This window comes from Styela clava, chromosome 13 (assembly GCF_964204865.1).
Source record: "Styela clava chromosome 13, kaStyClav1.hap1.2, whole genome shotgun sequence".
Classification (NCBI taxonomy): domain Eukaryota; kingdom Metazoa; phylum Chordata; class Ascidiacea; order Stolidobranchia; family Styelidae; genus Styela; species Styela clava.
In genome coordinates, this window is record NC_135262.1 from 9746752 (window position 1) to 9765840 (window position 19089).

Genomic DNA, 19089 nt, shown 5'->3' on the forward strand with positions numbered 1-19089 from the left:
TCATTCATGTATAAACTTTAAGATTCTTTCTCCTTCACTTTTTCCTGTCGAGAATGCTCCATCCACCGTGCCGTACCTTGATACACTCAACGCTTCTCCTGCAAAAAATACTCGTGGCATGTCGTTAACGTATAAAGGTTCTCTTATTTTTTTCTGGTGGCTTGGCATTTGTCCAATTGTCGGATAGCTGTAAGTGCCAAGAAAATTTGTATCCCGGTGCCATTCGGTGGTTATGATATCATCAGGACCTGGTAATTTTGGATTGTTCAGAAATCGTCGTAACAAGTTTGTAACAGTCAATTTGAGTTCACTTTCAGGCGTTCTACGTATCCGATTCGAGGTCTTTTTAGTTATCCACATCATGAGAAAATTCGTTTTGTAGCTTGTGATTTTATATACGCCACGACACCAATGATTTTTAACAGAAAATTCGTCTTCGGATAACGTAGTAGTTAATTCATCGTACGAATCCCATAACAGATACCTTTCAGAAAATTTTTCTGGGCCCCAAAATGGATTTCCGTAAAACAACAACATTTTGTTGATAGCACCAAAACCGATCCTCTGTATTGCAGATAGGCTTGCACGTAATTTACAGATTTACGGAATTACCGAATTATTTCGAGTTACGGAAGGGAAGTTACGAATTACGTAAAGTCGTAATTATTGGTCGAGCGCTTTCGCGATTGAAACGAGCTCTCTCCAAAGCAGTCAATTCCTTCGATTGTAAAAAGTGAAAGTAGAAGAAGTTAGACTAGAGCTTCGGTATTTCAGCCGTTTTTCTCACTTTTCTCTCTCTTGCCAATAACGTCACCGTGATAATTAATGTCGCGCTTGTCAAACAGCAATATGACGACGGAAGAGAAATTCCGCAATGAACCAACGCAACTTCGTCTTTTCGGCATCGGTAAAGCGATTGAGACGACAGAGAAACAACAACATGACGGGATTTCCCGCGATCCGGTAAAAATCAGCAATATGACGACGGTAAAGAAATTGCGTAATGAACCAACGCAACTTCGTCTTTTCGGCATCGGTAAAGCGATTGAGACGGCAGAGAAACAACAATATGACGGGATTTCCCGCGATCCGGTAAAAATCCTTTGCAGACCGTTGACGGTCCGCGGACCGGCGGTTGGGAACCACTGTTTTAGAATACTTAAATCGAATCCAGAATCCTATTCTATTTTTATATAGTTACCCGTATTTAAATGGTGGGATTTCTCCACCACAATGCATGATTGAAATTAAAAAAAAAGCTAAATTGTAGCCTAAATGTTTAATGTATAACTATCTTTATGCAGTATTTAATTGAAAATGTCCTGATCATTGGATTATATTTAACCGAGGCAACGAGATTTAAGAATTTCGACGATCGTTTTTTTGTTTTTAACAGTTCAATATTCTCAATTTAACTGCTATCAAGTATAAGCCAGTGTGTTTATTCTGTGTGAGAACCATTTTCAATTGCAAAACCTTGATGTTCTGTTAACGGTTTTATCGTTTTATATCAGTCCGGACTTGTCCTTGCTCAATATATTTTCCACGGTTCCATTATCTTTGAACCCGCGTACATTTGAACCCGTACATCTGAACCCGTAATTTGAACCCAGAACAATTGCACCTGTATACTATTGCACCTATGGACATTTGCACCTACGGACATTTGAACCCATACATTTCCACCCATGGATTTTAGCACCCGCATATAGATTGAACCCGTGTACGTTTGCACCCGCGTACATTTGAACCCATGTACATTTGCACCCGCGGACATTTGAACCCATGTACATTTGAACCCACGAACATTTGCACCCGCGGACATTTGAACCCATGTATATTTGAACCCGCGTACATTTGAACCCACGGACATTTGAACCTGCGTATATTTGAACCAACGTATATTATATTTGAACTCGCGTACATTTGAATCCGCGTACATTTGAACCCACGTACATTTTCACAAAAAATGTTTGCCCCAACGGCAATTTCCAGTCGCAAATAACTTTCATGTTACAGGCGCAAGCTCAATATTCTAAATTTCAACACTGTTTCACTTGTAGTTAGTTTTGGTGTATATGCATTTACCCGTTTCTACGAAGCAAGCATTTTTGAGTGTCATTGTAGTCCGAGGGATAAACGGTTCTTAACGATATAAACAACATTGTTCTGCCAAGGTCTTTTTTCTTTTGCTGTTTTTTTTTACATTGACATTTGTAAATCCTTATCTCATTCGTTAGCCGCGATCTCCAAAACAGACGATGACCTAGAAAGCGGTATTTCGTTGAAATACCTGAAACCAGGGCTAATACGGAACAAATATCTCACAGACTAATGAAGTCTTAAATGAGGGTCTTACTAAAACTAGCTTTACAGTAATATTTTTAGTGGTCAACTCCTATAAATTTGTTCTGAAATTATTGCATCGAAAACGCCTACTATGATATCCCGCCCAGCATGAGATTTGGGAGCTCTGTGGCCACTTCATGTTTTCTTGCTAGCATGTTTACAAAATTGGTATATGTATGCATACACGACCACGCTTTACTGTTGAAAATGAGTGTTGTCTCAAATCAGGTTTTGCCCTTTTTCGTAAAATCAATCTATAAATTGAATACTATTGTCTGTATATAAATAGATAAACGCACAGATTCTTCGTTTCTAAGAAAATATGAAATTAAGATGATAAAACTATGCCATTTTTGTAACAACATGTTCATAGCCAAATGCCAGTTTTATTGAAGTATTGTTTCATTAGAATGTCAGAACAAAACTATACATAGAAATCGTAAGTCATGTGAATATGTTGAATATTCGAAAGTGAAGAAGTTTTAAAATCATTATCGTGGCCAAAAATGGTTTTTGCTGTTTACACTATTTAGAGTAAATCGAACATATTCAGCATATAGGGTCTGTTAAATATGATATTGCAATTTACAAACGACGTCATAGGTTCCGGATTACATTTATTTTAATATCTCAATAAAGTTATCACTCACAAATTTGTGTCGAATGGGCGATCAATTTTGAGATAGAGTAGCTATGGACGTTTTACAAAATGGGAATTTATCAATTATGATACAATAGTTAAACAACAAATCAAAATAATGACGATAAACGAAATTTTACGATATCACGATCAAAGTCAAAATCAAATAGACTGCATTTGAGCTATTGAGTGGAGATCCCTCAGCTTGTCGGTTTCGGTTCCATATGAAAAAACTTTAACTGACAACCTAACAGCAAGTTGTACATACTTTGATCTTTGGTGGGCCGTAACTCCTACATGAGCATTTGCCGCAGTCAGTTTGTGGACCGCAATGTCTTTTCGTAGGCCATTCAGCAAACCCCATATACTCGGATGTTTGCATCGGAACATTCCTTGTAAGGCGTTGTGAAATCCTTCTACAGCGTTTGTTGTTCTTGGGGCCGAAGGCATCATTTCAATCTCTTTGGCATAGTTCCACAATCGAGGGGGAAATCTTGCTTCTCTTGGACGTGAGCCCACTTGAGGTCCACGAATGTAGGTAGATTCAAAATATTGCAAAAGTTGATTGCATTCGGGCGAATCTTCGAAGGTGTCGCAAAGCAAGGTGAAGACTTCGGCAACCTCGTTAATGGGAACAAAAGCCAGAGCTGCCTAACTTCTAATTTTCAGATTGAAAGAGGGTAAACATTCAAACTTCTCTTTTAATCCAATAGAACCAACTTTTCGAATTATAGCTTGTGACAGGTGAAAATAACATCCTTTAATATCGGCCAGAGGAAATTGTGCATGAAATGCATTGATAGCTGCTATTTCAAAATCAACAATGATTTTGGTGGGGTTAGCATTTGGGAAAATGATTTTCAACACTTCCAACATCTGAACGTATGTTTCTTGTCGCTTGTCTCGTAATAGGAAATATACGCATGGTGGATAGGATGCGCCCACTTTACAGTGAATTGTATACAATTGGAAGAAAATATCGGGCACCACATCAAATGTACCGTCGCCAAGATATGTGTCACTATCTAGATGTGCAAGTAGTGATCGATCTCCAATGGCCATTATCCGATGACGATCCTCCGGGCCAGTGTCATGCAAAATGATATCTAAATATTCGTGTATATGTAAAGACGCTAATATCCGTAAATGCAAATGCCCATTGGTGTAGATGTTCATGGGTGCAAATGTCTGTGGGTACAATTGTACGCGGGTGTAAAAGTACGCGGGTGTAAATGTATGTAGGTTCAAATGTACGCGGGTTCAATTGTACGTGGGTTCAAATGTCCGTGGGTGCAATAGTATACAGGTGCAATTGTCCTGGGTTCAAATTACGGGTTCAGATGTACGGGTTCAAATGTACGTAGGTTCAAATGTGCTGTCACCATTTTCCACAATGCCTCGCAATATTTCGGCCAAATATGATTAACTAACTGGCTTTACCAAACGCAGCAACTTATTTTGAAACTTGAAAACCTCCGACACTCGACCAAATTTGTGTCAATCTTGGCCGATAGGATCATCGACTTGAGTTAGAAAAATAAGTTAATTTTTTCGTGAGTGCAAAATAAATGTCACAATATGCATTTTTTTGCGATATAACTTTGTATTTTCGGAAAAGCCATATCATATAAGTAAGGTATTTAAATTATGAGCAAATATATAATATTTGATCTAAATTTGTTGCAAATAATGTTACAACATTTAGGCCGCGAAATGATTTAATGTAAAATGTGAGCATGGTAATCGGAATAACGTCAATAAGTCGGCACCAATAAGTATTATAAAATGCTGACTAGGTAGTAAAGACGAATAATGTTAAAAACGGTGCAATAATAACAAGTCTTCGTCGCGAGGCAAGCGCAAGTATAATCAAACGAGAAAATACGCTCGTCGTGGCTTTGATAAATTGGAAACCCGACGTTTTTTTTAATACGATTTTAAAAAAGCCCGTATACCAGTGTCGGTAATGATAAAATTGATCGCATAAAATTGGGACGGTTAATTTGCGAAGGTGATAAAGGAAATCAAAGCTAGCACAAAAGATGAAAATAAGAATAAAATTAATTTGAATTCACTCTTGTCTTAACATCTGTCGCCGGCGTGTAGTACTGCCAGAAATATGAAAACCCAAACTCGATGTCCCAATCGAAAATGAAGTGGATTCAATTGGTTGTTATGATAGGTTTAAATGTGTGAAAAAATATCGCAATTACGGGGTCATTACGTAATCGATTTGGCCGTAATTACGGAATTGATTTTTGTCAATTACGTGCAAGCCTAATTGCAGATTGTTTTTTTACCGACAAATTTGGATCAAAGAGAGTTTTGTGATATTTTTTCAGACAGCCGATCGAAACCGTCATGAGTACGATATCAGCGTGAATTACTTCAGTCTTATTAAATTGATTCACATACGTTATCGCGACACCACTTTCATTTTTCTTATTCCACTTTATACTTTGAACTTTGCTATTTAACTTGATGGCACTTTTCGGGATATTTTTACTCAATTTTTTAGGCAAAATCATGTATCCATCCAAAACTTTTACGTCGTTGGCACCATACTCTTCATATTGGTACCATCCTAGGTCATTTACAATATTCGGATGACCTCCGACAGTTACCTCCAGTAATCCAAATTCGTTTATAAAAATTGGGCCGATCACTTCTCTAGTAAGTCCAAGTTTACTATAGTGTCTGAAAAAAAATTTTCTCCACAATTTTCTTGTCAAGCTTCCTAGTTGCAAATTAGCCATTTCTTTCTCACTTTTTTCCCATTGATGCAATTTCCAAATTAATATAATCCATAAGTTCTACAAAGAAATTGTGATTGAAATAAAAATCGGTTAATTAATAACTATATTGCATTGTTATTAATTTTGAAAACTTAGTCGAACATTTTGGCAATGAATGATCTGTTATTAATTGTAAAACACTATGATGTAATTGTTTAAATCAGTACTAATCAGGCTTGTTAAAAACTTTTCATTGTCGTAATAATAGTTTGTTTTACATTAATAATGATTGTCCAATCTTTACCTTATTCGCGAAATTTTCTAATTACCGCATAAAACATGCGTGAATTCGCATTAGACGTAGTCAATGACTACTGCCATTAATTTACATGGAAAAAGCCAATTAAGAAGTGTACTTGAAGAATTCCAAATCAAGTCTTTTATAATTGGAGTCAACGGCCTTCCACTGTAGTACTGAAATTCGGAGTCGTTTGCCTGAGAGTAGCGACCCCAACTCTCAGTTTCGAGATTTGCATCTTCAGATAGGTACTGTGATAACAAAATACCATAAATGTTTCTTTTTGTAATATTACAGTTTGCTCAAATCTAAACATGAAGCCTAAAACGTGCTAATAGAAAAATGGAAAAGGAATATGCGAAATTGGGTTTTATTTTTAGACGAAGATGTCAGTAGATAACAATCATATTTGATTGTGAGATACTAACTTTATAAACGGGATTTTCCCCGGCTCCATGAATCCACTGAGCTCCACGTTCATACATATGACCTTTGAATTCTGTTGTAAATATTCGACCTCCAATACGGTCAGTTGCCTCAAGAATAGTAACATCAGATTGGCCATTTTCAAATAACACTCGAGCAGCGGATAAGCCACTTACTCCTGCCCCGATGATCACAACTTTCTTGCAGTTACAATGTTGTGAAAGACACAGGGTAAGCAAAAATAAAAAGTTATAGATGACACTCGTTTTTCTATACATCGTGTCTTTGATTAAACCTGGGAGATGAATCACAAATGAAAATCAAATTAGCCATATTTTAACGATAGTTCAAAAGAAACCGGAATGTATGCATGTATGTATTGCGTTTGTCGCTCACTTAATTGCGAAACTCGTATCTTCAAAAGTCAACCCTACAAAAATTGGCCGTTAATTAGTATGGTCCATAGATGACGTATTACTGAGGAACTCATCGGCCTAATTTTGCTTTAGGTCAAAATAATTCTAGCGTTTTGTGTTCGTATTGAACACGAGGTGTACATATGGGTACCAGCACTCAAAGCCAATTCTTTCCCCGACTTCTCTTGTCTACTTTATTCCGTCGGCCAGAAGCTGTTCACCTTGGAGACCTGCTGCGGATATGGGTACGGCCGCGAACGACAATTTCACCATCTCCCTTGTATTTTTGAGGGCCGGCGCGGGTTTATCGAACTCCGCAAGACCGCGGTGCTTTACGGAGCTGCCATCCCTATCTTTAGTTTACCTCGTAACTTCAAGACGATATTATAGTACCATCAATAAATTAACTAAAAGTTGTGGTGTACATCATAATCATATTTCAGGTTAATGCGGCCGTTTATGTTTTTGTTTGCTTGAGGCGTTCGTCGCCTTTTCCTAATACGAGCGCGTATTGAATGTTTCGTATTACACAATTTTGTCACCACGTGATAGATTTAGAAGAAGATTAAAGTGTCTGTTTATCTTTATATATCGTGTTTTCCCGAAAATAAGACCTAGACTGAATTTCAAAAACAACTTTAATATAAGCCTTCCCCTTAGAATAAGACCTAGTGAATAGGGCAAATGTTTGTTTATCTAGTCCAGGAGTGGGTAACCTTTTTCGGCTCGCGTGTCGGTTCGGCTAATTTTAACGACAAAATTCATTTGCGTGCCGAGCAAAACTAAAAACAATGCTTTGCTACTTTCAAAGCAAAAATACGCAATAACAAACACGTACGGTCAAATTCACAATTCGGTAAAATATCAGTAAGTGCTGCTGCATTACCGATGATTGAGATTTTACATTGGGTTTATATTTTGTAACTTTCAAAGAAATACACGACCTACTGGTTTCATCTTTTAAGCTACACTCTTGTTACGAGACTTAATAACAAGTATATGTAGATAAAAACATAGAGAGTAATGCAGTTGCAGAGTTTTAAGAACACGAAAATTTTTCGGGAATGGCATCTCAATATTTTGTTTTCTGCACTTCTCTCTTGTATTCCCCTCCCTAATCGTTTATATTTATTTTGAAATCAATTTACAACAGTGAGTTAGCTAGTAACTCTAACCAACATGAGCTGTACAACTTCATAAATTAGGCAGAAATGAAGAAAAGGATGGCACAGACGAACTATATTGCGTAAGAATGCAGCCAAATTAATGCTGCGTTCTTCTCGACAAAATTTCTCGAGAGCTCACTCATTTGTTACGCCATAATATAATATTTTGTAGCCCTATGTCATGAACGGTAAAAGAGAGTTCAAATAAATAACGGATTGTTAACATACGTTAATGAATAAATGAACAACTATAGTTTCATCAGATAATTCAGAGAGTCTCGAAACTTTTTATCTGAAAGAGAATGATCTCGTTTCCGAGGCCTCGCTCGCGTGCCGATTAAATGGGCACGCGTGCCAAGTTTGGCACGCGTGCCAGAGGTTGTCCACCCCTGATCTAGTCGATCTTTCCTTTGAGTATTTTACAAATCTATGTTTAGCAGTTATTTTAAATAAAAACCTGTAAGCCCTAGTAATATTTGTCGAAAGGAAATTGAAATAAAACACTGTCTTATTTTTGGGGAAACACGATATACAATTTTTGAATGCTAAAGCAATAATGAATCAAATTCTTTATCTTAGTTATACGGTTATTTTGGAACTGATGTAAGCGTATTTTCTAAGTTAATCATATGAATCTGAAGATTTGCATCTGAATTCAGATTTAGGTAGGGATTTGTTCAAAAAGAATTGTTTTAAATCTAATTTTTTTTCCTTATTTTGTTTAAAACGGCTGTATTAATTGATTTTTTGTATTTAATTTGTTAAACTAAATCGGGAAAATCGATGTAAACACTTGCCAGGAGCCTCTCATTTGCAATAAATCCTCGAAACGCCACAAATATCGATGACTTGGCCATACACGCCTTTTCAATGCGCCCGCAAACGTGGTAGGCAGAGGAAGACGCAATCGATCCGCCATAGCGTGAACCACCCTGCCACGACGAGAAGTTCAGAAATTCTATAGCACATTGTCACATCTCTCATTGGATTCGAACCTGGGCCGGGTATATTATATTGAGCAAGGTAGGTTGGCTCAGGGTGCTCAAACTTCGAGGACCTTGACAATAAATTTTGAATATTGTTTCTTTTTTTATCGTTTTTTTTTAAATTGTGAAGGCTTATTTCAGAATAATGCCAGTTTAAAAGCTTCATAGTTATCATATTTTATATTCAGGTTAATAATTATTGTTCTAAATATTCACTGTCAACTTCAAAAAATTAAAAATTGAGATACGGCCGAATGATTGAATTTGTAAAAACTCTATTCCTTTAAACTTAAAAAAAGTATGCTAATTTAATCGAATGGTTTTAGGCGTCATAATGCCTTTATTTTATGGGAAAAAAATGTCAATACATAAACTTGAAGTTCTTATTATAAAGTCAAAACGTATTAGTTGTGACGTCATTGTAGCAGAGAAGTATTATAATTAGCATAGCTCAAGCAACGTTGTCTCATCGTCTAAACCCGTAGGTTGTCGCCAATCTAACTATATACCTCCATTATCTTAAACATGTTTTGGCCAAGGCTGCTCTTAATCCAATTGCTTCTGGATTCTAGGCTCGTGAGCTATGTTTCATCATTTTTCTTACTTGGATAAACATTCCTGTTAATTTTAACCTTTTGAATTTGGTACAGGTACTAACTTGGCAATAAAGTTACGCAATGGAAATGAAAGTCAAAGCAAGGATTTTTTGGGGTATGGAGCTTGTTAATCGGATTATTTTCAACAACTTCACATGAAGCTAATTAGCCCGAGGTCAAACACACACAGTTTTACCTATTATGTCTGAAATTTTGATATTCCAATGCACTCTAAGCTTATTAATGCAATGTTTATAATATTCATCGAGTTGTCGATTATGGGACAGATTCTACTAAACGATTCCTAAATGTTCGGACCCCTGGAAAGTGATAAGGATCTAGATTACAAACAAATTCCACGCAATATCTCTCATGCTTTATGCCAGGAGTTCGTCACCCGCGTCTCATTTGCTGGTATATCGGTAGCAATTAGTGGTCGCATTTGTATGTTGACTTTGATGTTGTTCTCGTATAAAAATAACCGGAACATGTTTATTACATTACTAACGTCATTGAATTGACTAAGGTTATAAGCCAACTTAGACAGTCAGTAGATAAAAGAGATTCTGGAAGAGTGTGTTCGGCTGCCCTAGATTGTTAATTATTAATTAAGTAAATTGTTAAGTCAGTTGTTTGACAGCCTAAAATAACTAAGAGCTTCCAGAAGTTGATTCTATCTTTTACTTCGGTTGGCTATGCCTAGCGATAGCTGTTATGACTTCGAATGTTTGTAACAACCCGACCAAGATCTTTATCGTGGCTGCTTTTATGACACCACCTGAAAAAATATATTGTGAAAGGTTATTGAATCACTGAAATGACCTAGTAATTACTGTATACTTGCAATAGTTAATATATTATGTCTTCATTACTTTACTGCAACTATCTTTCTCAATTTATAAATTTTGTATCTTTATATGACAAACATTCATTACTGTATTTACTTTAATGTAGTGAATGAGTTCATATTTGATTTCTGTAATTCAGCGATTCCCAAACTTTAGTCGCCCGCGTACCATTTCGAGATTTTGTGGAGTGCCGCGTACCACCTTCATTAGTAACGCGCGCTAAAAGCGGCGATATTTCCCACCATTGTGACGTCAGAATAGCGTATTTTATCCATCAAAAATGTAAGAACAAATTCTATTAAACTAGGCCGCATCAGCCAAGGTTGATGAAGAAGAACAACAGAATGAAATAACAACAGAACAATCAATTTATTCAATGCGATGGCTGAATTTGTTTATTTTCTACGAGCTGGTCGATACGTGGCATACTGTTGTAAAGCGCAAATTATTCTTTTAATGGACCACGTCTGCATTGATATACAGTATATCTGCACGAGAGATTACCACTCCAGCACTGAGTACGGTACCGTACCGTTACCGGTACTACGTTACCGTATCTCGTTTAATTTAAATTTAGCGCCACAGATATTCGGTCTTTCTATTTAATGCTACAAGATTTTATTACCTGTTTTCTTTGCTTTCAATATCCACCGCGACCTAATTGAATGCCAGTGTTACGCCTTCAGAATCCGACGTTTATTTATGGTTACTAGGTTAGTGGTGTTCGGAGTCGTGTTTTGTTGAAGCGAGCGACTGTTGATTATAGCAGATTGCCTCGAGATATTGTATGCATTTTCTTTTTCAATTTACTTATACTTGATTCGACTTTTTCTTATTTATAATATAGTGTCAGAGTTATTTTATAGGTGCCGCTGCTCGATAACCACCACTGATTTCTCGCGTGCTTTTCACCCTGTAATATGGCCTATTTATATTTCATTGCTATTTGCATGTTTGCGCCTATTTAAACTATGGTTATATATAAACTACTTATTATTGAGTGTTCGCAATGAGGCTATCTCTAGCCGCTTACACGTATCAGAATTTCAGACCTCTGTCTAGCTGGTTAATCAGGGAATACCCTACGAGTTATCCGGTAGAATGGGATCTTCAAGCCTGTACATTTTATTCTTAAAACTTAACTTCCGAGCTTCCAAATTAAATTAGATGGAAAATCTTGGGTGTCGCTGCTCGATAACCAAATTTGGTTCCCCGCGGCTTCCCTTCCCAAGTAAAAATGTGTGTTAAATTTTGTTAATTTTTTGATTTTGTATGTTATTTTTTTGCTGGTTGAAAAAAATAAAATTGACTATTGACAATAAACATCCTGTCGCATTTGCTTTTTGTAACCAGCTTAAAACAGTATATATCACAAAAATAGCTGCTTACACCAGGGGTCGGCAACCTACGGCCCGCGAAGCCTCACTGAATTATAGTAACAAAACGGCTGTTTTGACGATTATATTCTTTACGTAACAGAATTTATTTTAAGACACGTGTAAACTAAATTATATTATAACCTATCTAATATATATATAGTTCACAATTACTCGCTTAATGAGCCTATAATTTAATTATAATTAGACAAATGGCAACAAAACGCAGAAAAGTTGATGCTAAGTGCAAATAGTTTAATTGTGCAGAAAATATTCAAATGTTCAGTCTTCGTGCGCTGCTTAACATGTAACTTCTGATCTGTATGAAAATTTTGATTCATCGGCAATCCGTTCGGTTTTTAACTTCTAAAAATATGTGCCGCCCACCAATGACATGTAACTTGTAATTTTGCCCCACGAGCGACAAAAGGTTGCCGACCTCTGCTGGCTTACACATTAAAATATCTGTCTGTTTTGAAAAAAAATAATCCACGGTTTTGTGTATCCTTCATATTCTTTTATCTACATTAAAATCAACATTTTAAAAAGAATCCAAAAATGTACTTTTGAAAAAAATTAGCCGATTAGTACAGAACATCTAGCCAAACACAGATTAGCTTACAAGATTATTGTGATTTTTTTCACACTGTAAGGATTAGCTAAAGGTATAAACCGGCTTTCATTCTTGTAATAACTTTAGGATTCTTTCTCCTTCACTTTTTCCTGTCGAAAATGCTCCATCTACCGTGCTGTACCTCGGTATACTCAAAGCTTCTCCCGCAAAAAAAACTCTTGGCATTCCGTTAACGTATAAAGGTTCTCGTACTTTTTTCTGGTGACTTGAAATTTGTCCAATTGCCGGATAGCTGTAGGTGCCAAGAAAATATTTATCCCTGTGCCATTCGGTTTGTATGATGTCATCAGGACCTGGTAATTTCGGATTGTTCAGGAATCGTCTTAACAAATTTGTAACAGTCAATTTGAGTTCACTTTCAGGTGTTCTACGTATCCGATTTGAAATTCTTTTATTTATCCAAAGCATGAGAAAATTCGTTTTGTAGCTTGTGATCTTATATACACCCCGACACCAATGATTTTTGATAAAAAACTCGTCTTCAGGTATTGTACCAGTTGATCCATCGTACGAATCCCATAAAAGATACCTATCAGAAAATTTTTCGGGGCCCCAAAAAGGATTTTCGTAATAAAGCAGCATTTTATTGATTGTGCCAAAACCTATGCTCTTTATAGCGGCCTGTTTATCCTCCGGTAAATTTGGATCAAAGAAAGTTTTGTGATATTTTTTGAGACAGCCGATCGAAACCGTCACGAGTACGATATCAGCGTGAATTACTTCAGTCTTGTTAAATTGATTTAGATATGTTATCGTGACTCCATTTCCTTTTTTCTTGTTCCACTGTATACCTTGAACTTTGCTATTCAACTTGATTGCACTTTTTGGAATATTTTTACTCAATTTTGTTGGCAAACTTATGTATCCATCCAAAACTTTTACATCGTTGTCACCATACTCCTCATATTGGTACCATGCTAGGTGATTAACAACATTGGGATGGTCTCCGTCAGTGACCTCTAGTACTCCAAATTTGTTTTTAAGAACGGGGTTAATCTCTTCTTCTTTTAGTCCAAGTTTTCTATAGAGTCTGAAAATATTTTTTCTCCACATTTTTCTTGCCAGGTTTCCTAGTAATAGATTTGCCACTTCCTCCTCACTTTTTCCTACCGATTCAATGAGTCGCTCGATTTCTAACTCGATATAATCGATAAGTTCTGTAAATACATTGTGGTTAAAATTGAAAAAATATATACATTGCAATGGATACACCATGACTTAGGCTATCTATTTTAACATTTTGACAACTAATGACTACAATTAGATCTATTGATAATTTCAAGATATTATGATATACTTGATTAACATCTCGACTTCTAAATTGTTGGAAACTTTTCATTGTATTACATTTTTTGAGTTATAGTTTGTCTGACACGTTACGGTACGTGATATGAAACCCCAATCGAAACAGTCAAGCTATTGATAATTGTCCAATCTTCACGTTATCTTCGCAAAATACTCTATTGACTGCATGAAATATGTGCAGTTAGGCATTAAAAGTAGTAATTGTTTGCTTCAAGGCTGGTCAAATTTACGTTGTATCACAAAATAATAGTAATAATAAGTTATATATACTTGACGAATTCCAGAATAAGTCTTTAGTAGCTGAAGTCAACGGTCTCCCACTGTAGTACTGAAATTCGGAGTCTTTTGGTGGAGAGTAGCGAGGCCAACTCTCTATTTCGAGATTTGTATCTTCAGATAGGTACTGTTAAGAATTACCAATGACGTTGTTTTGTTAATAATTTGCTCAGATCAAAATGGAGAAGAGAAATCGCAAAAGTTTAGCTAAAATACAGATTCGTCCCTAAATGCCAATTCTCAGTAGATGACAATCAGACAATCCCAAGTCATGAGGCCATAGAACCATTGAGGTGGGAAAATGGATGAGGAATACAGTGGGTGACATAGAGTATTATTTATGAGGAAAACAAGGAACGAAGGAAAATTAAGGCTAACTGATACAGTTGTTTTCAATAATGCACTTTAATCATTTGCTCCGGAACTAACCTCATAAACAGGATTTCCCTCCGCGCCATGAATCCACTGAGCTCCACGTTCATACATATGACCTTTGAACTCTGTTGTAAATATTCGGCCTCCAATGCGGTCAGTTGCCTCGAGAATAGTTACATCAGACTGGCCATTTTCAAATAAAACCCGAGCAGCAGATAATCCACTTACTCCTGCGCCGATGATCACAACTTTCTTGCTGTTACAAGTCCGTGAAAGGCCCAGAGTAACCAAAAACAAACACGTATAGATTACATCCGTGTTTTTATACATAGTGGATTTGATTGAACCTGGGAGGTAAATAAAAAAAATGCTAATCTATCTAGGTATCTTTTAATCATAAAGTTTTAACTTGAGGCAATGGGAATTTACTACATATTGCCACTCAAACAGAAACGTACAAAGCAAACTGGAACTTAATAACGTGAAAATCTAGGGCAATGCCCGCAATGTTCGAACTATTCTAAAAACTTTTTATTTAACTACTTTAACAATTTATAGTCAGATATAACTAACATGGTAAATTAGAATAATGCGCACTTTTTCTATCGTGACAACGATGCCATAAAATTGACTACTATTTCATAATTATTCTTTTTTTTTAATCACAATTCCTCGACGTGCGTTCTTCACATTTACCCGAGGGTATGTTTTGACAACTTCGACTGTAATTCCCATACTTTGTAGTTTTAAACTGAGCAATTTTATACATAATTCGCCATTTCAAATTATATTTTGTGGTTCTACATAATGAAAACGATAGATACTTTGTGACTCTCATGTTGACAATATTATCGTAACATCAATAAATTACCGAAAAGCTATCGTGCGCAACCCGCACCATGATCATATTTCAGGTTAATGCCTTCGTCCATGTTAGACAATTTTGTTGTCACATGCTCAATTTAGGTGACGATCAAATTGGTTGCTATTGTGAAAAATTATTTTATCACGAGGGAATTATGAAAAGAATATTTCTTTATTTAAGGTGTGTGTGAACTGCGCCCGCAAAGAAATATTGTGCGACGCGCGGATAAGTGCCAATTATGAATGTTGTATCAGCGAAACGAGTTTTCAGTTTAGTTAATCTGGTACGTTCGAGTAATTTAATCTCTTTGCGTCGCAAGCATACCAGCGTCATATTAGCAAAACTAGCTAGCAAAATCCTGTTGCAAATTGCACAATGTTATAAAAACGTGTTAATCATTGAATTCGTTAAAGTAGGCGTGACAATAAATTTGAATAGCAGTTTTCTTTAGAAATGTTTGCGTTTCAACTCAACATTTCTGCAAGGAACTCTAGCAATGCCGTAAGATCAATAATGAAAAAAAAATATTTTTTGTGCTTGCAACCTACAAAATTGATTCGTTCCGGAATCCCTTCGTAGGTGGGAGGACGGCGGTTGGAGGAAGGGCAAAAATTGACAGCGGATAGGGAACGTAACGTACGAAATGAGCACACGCACACATGATAATTTTTTTCATTTCATTAGCTTTTGTTTTAAATGTTACGCGTATCATCGTTTTCTCACTAAATTTCGCTAGCAACACATTGTACGTATTCGCGGCCCGCGGGAAACAAACGGGGACGATGGCATGGAAGATAATTTATTCAATCAAAACGTGGACGGCGGCACTAAGATGTGTGCGTCATATTCGATATTCTTGCCACGAAAAACTATATTCGAAGGTTGCCATATTCGACATACCCGAAATCCTAACATACCCGACTCAGACATATCTTTTTTGTGTATATTATATTTGTCTTTTTATTTAGTTTTAAAATAAAATTTGACATCATTACCCGTGAAAAGGATGTCATTAGTCTTGATGGTCAGGCCATAGTAAATGGGCCAAAACGGGCTTTTAAGGGTCTGGGGCCTGTCATTGGCCAGTCAAGCTGTCAGTCAGTCACGCTAAAGTGATTTTGGGGGTTAAAGGCCGTTTAGCTTCGTTTCCAGGGTCGGGAAGCGTTTGTCCGAGCCTTGGGAATTTTTCCAAGTATAATTGGGTGCGGGGGCACTGCCCCCACGCCCTCTGTGGTGAGAAAACTCGTGCAAAACCACGCTCACTTAGGTTCTATTGTTTTTAGGCAATTCTGAGGCATATGAATGGGGTTTTGGGCAAAGATTTGCTTAATTCTCAAAGAGTATAACTGATTGAAGTTTTCTTTACCGAAAAATCGGTGTTTCCCCTTCCCAATCGCCCTCCAGTGGCGTAAGAAGGTTGCGCACTTAAAAATGGAGCTATTGAGAAATAAAATAGATAGGTATCGTTGGAAAATTTAGTTCAACATTTTTTTGAAGAATTTTTTTTTCTCCTACTCCCCAGTCACGCTTTAGTGATTTTGGCTTATTGCAGGCCTCTGAAGGAACTTATTAATAAAGTAAAGGCATGGGCATGTTTAGAAAAATTATTTGAATCCATTTTAAAAAAAAAAAATTTCTCCAGCTCCTCAGTCACGCTCCAGTGATTTTATGTTATATCTCGAGAATGGTAAAAGGCAGAGATGCCATTTTTGGGTCATACAAGGTAGTTGAGGTCTAGTTTATGTCAAAAAAAATTCGTCATGGTGGAGTGATCACGGACCTTAAAATTGGAAAAAATTCGACTCTAGTTAGGGGTGATCAGTTTATTATGTGGTATTTGAACTTCTTAGTGGACTAGAAGGGTCGGGGGCAGAGCGCCGGACGAATTTCCGTCATTCGTCCGGCGCAGCGACCCGTGTCCTCCAACAAACTCCAAACAAACATCTGCTTCTTAACTTACTAAAAATATTTCTATACATTTCCCCTAGCGGATAGCGTAGCGACCTCCCCTGTATTGATATTTGAGTCGATTTTCCCCTAAGATTTTCGTGACCTTTTGACCCCTGGTGATCTCAGTTGAACTCGTATTACCCAAATAAAGAATTGGGACAAAATAGCATGCAAAGGCTAATAATTTGTGCAATGTGCGAGATTAATAGAAAGAAAAACTTCGAAGATAGTGGACAGTCAATTTTCCCTACCCCTGATTTATTGATCGAAATGTATGGGCGGTTACGCAAGATATAAATTCCAATTTCTCGCTAATTGCCGGGTTTCAGAAATAGAAACCAAGGTTAATCTTGCTCTAAATTTCAGGTACAAACTTTACACACGAGATCGGCCACAGCGGATGCATTATTAGTCTTTCCAAGCTTTCCCAGCGATGAAGCTACCAGTAAGCTGTTTCGTTTACACCTAAGTTTTTGAAACATAACTAAAAACTGATGAATAGCATTCGAAAGTATGAAGACGAGTCGATGCTTACAAACATGATTGAAAATCTACCTGAACAATTTTTTTTTAATTGTTACCTAACCATTAAAATATTGAGGTTTGGTCACTGCTACCAATACAAACAAGCATGTAAAATTTGGGCCTTTTTTGCGAGAAGTATCCACCGTCCAATGTCCAAGTCTAATAGTCGAAGTCGATAGCAATGTTTCAGATACAGAGGGTATGGCAAATAAATGAAAAAAGAAATCGGCATCTACTCTCCGTGGAATTCCATTTCAACGGCTTTTATATTTCGTCAGTCAAATTATAACTCCTGGCGTATAGATTTTATTGGATGGCATATCTATACGCAAAAAGGTACAATTGATACACGGAAACTCGGGAAAACGAATAAAATCCAAAGTTAAAAACCTGAACATATGATGACAAATTCGGAATGAATTTTTGATATTGATAAACTATGCCATTAAACGATTTCACTTAACTGACGTTTTCCGACCCAGGAGCGTCACGAATGGCTTTAATTTTGGTATCCGTTTAGGGGAGCCCATTACAATCAACTCTGTATCCACAAAATTTAACGCTGTTTAACTTTTGCAGACGCATGGGAAGTTTTCAATACTGTCCAAGTGCTCAGTGTTATTACCTCAATTCTTCCTTCGACTCCTCTCTAACCCCCATTTGCAAATAAGCTTGTTTCAATCTAGTTTGCTGAAGTCTTGTCCTCCTGTGAAAAGGTTATCTATTGTTGGTAATGGATTTTGATCTACACAAAAAACAGGATTCACAGTCGCTTTAAATTAAGCGCAAAGTCTTAATTTATAGTCCTTTTTGAGAATCGGAACTATTGGAGTAGCCCCTCATTAAACATGATTTTTGTGTAATTATACCATGGCGTCCAAGCCTTTCCAAAGCCGCTTCGATTTTATGCCGCAAAGGGTACATGCATACAAGGTAAGAATTTAGGTGTGACGCCCTTTTTCAAAACCAGTTCGGATTTTGTCCCTTTTATGCAGCCCAAGTTTATCAGAATATACACCACTGTATTTTTCTAATAAATTTTCAATCGAGTTGTGGTTTCGGTAGAACTGGTTACGTTACCTCACGTATAGTGAAAATCTGGTACTCCTGAAGTATGCGCACCAAGATGTCGCATTACCTGAACCCTAACCTAGTACACAACCTGAGTTCAGGATGTGCGCCATCTTGGAGCGCATACTTCAGGAGGTCCGAAAATCTTTAATCAGTCCAACTGAATTTAATGCAGCCAGTCAAAATAGGACCTCGTCGCTGTGCTCGTTACGTACAATATGGATTTGCAACTAGCCATCAATATTTACATTG

At 36.8% G+C, this 19089-nt stretch overlaps 2 protein-coding genes across 2 annotated transcripts; both read right to left on the reverse strand.

Annotated features, from left to right (window-relative positions):
- On the reverse strand, window positions 1–537 carry LOC120333087 (spermine oxidase-like). Its single transcript, XM_078119427.1, has one exon. It carries the CDS (start codon window positions 535–537, stop codon window positions 1–3), a length of 537 nt encoding a protein of 178 aa, XP_077975553.1.
- Window positions 538–12391: 11854 nt separating this feature from the next.
- On the reverse strand, window positions 12392–14756 carry LOC120333088 (spermine oxidase-like). The gene is made up of 3 exons (XM_039400439.2): window positions 14481–14756; window positions 14046–14178; window positions 12392–13627 (listed from the first exon to the last, which is right to left on the reverse strand). The coding sequence occupies exons 1-3, from the start codon at window positions 14754–14756 to the stop codon at window positions 12516–12518; spliced, it is 1521 nt and encodes a 506-aa protein (XP_039256373.2). The 3' UTR covers window positions 12392–12515.
- Between the last annotated feature and the right edge of the window lie 4333 nt (window positions 14757–19089).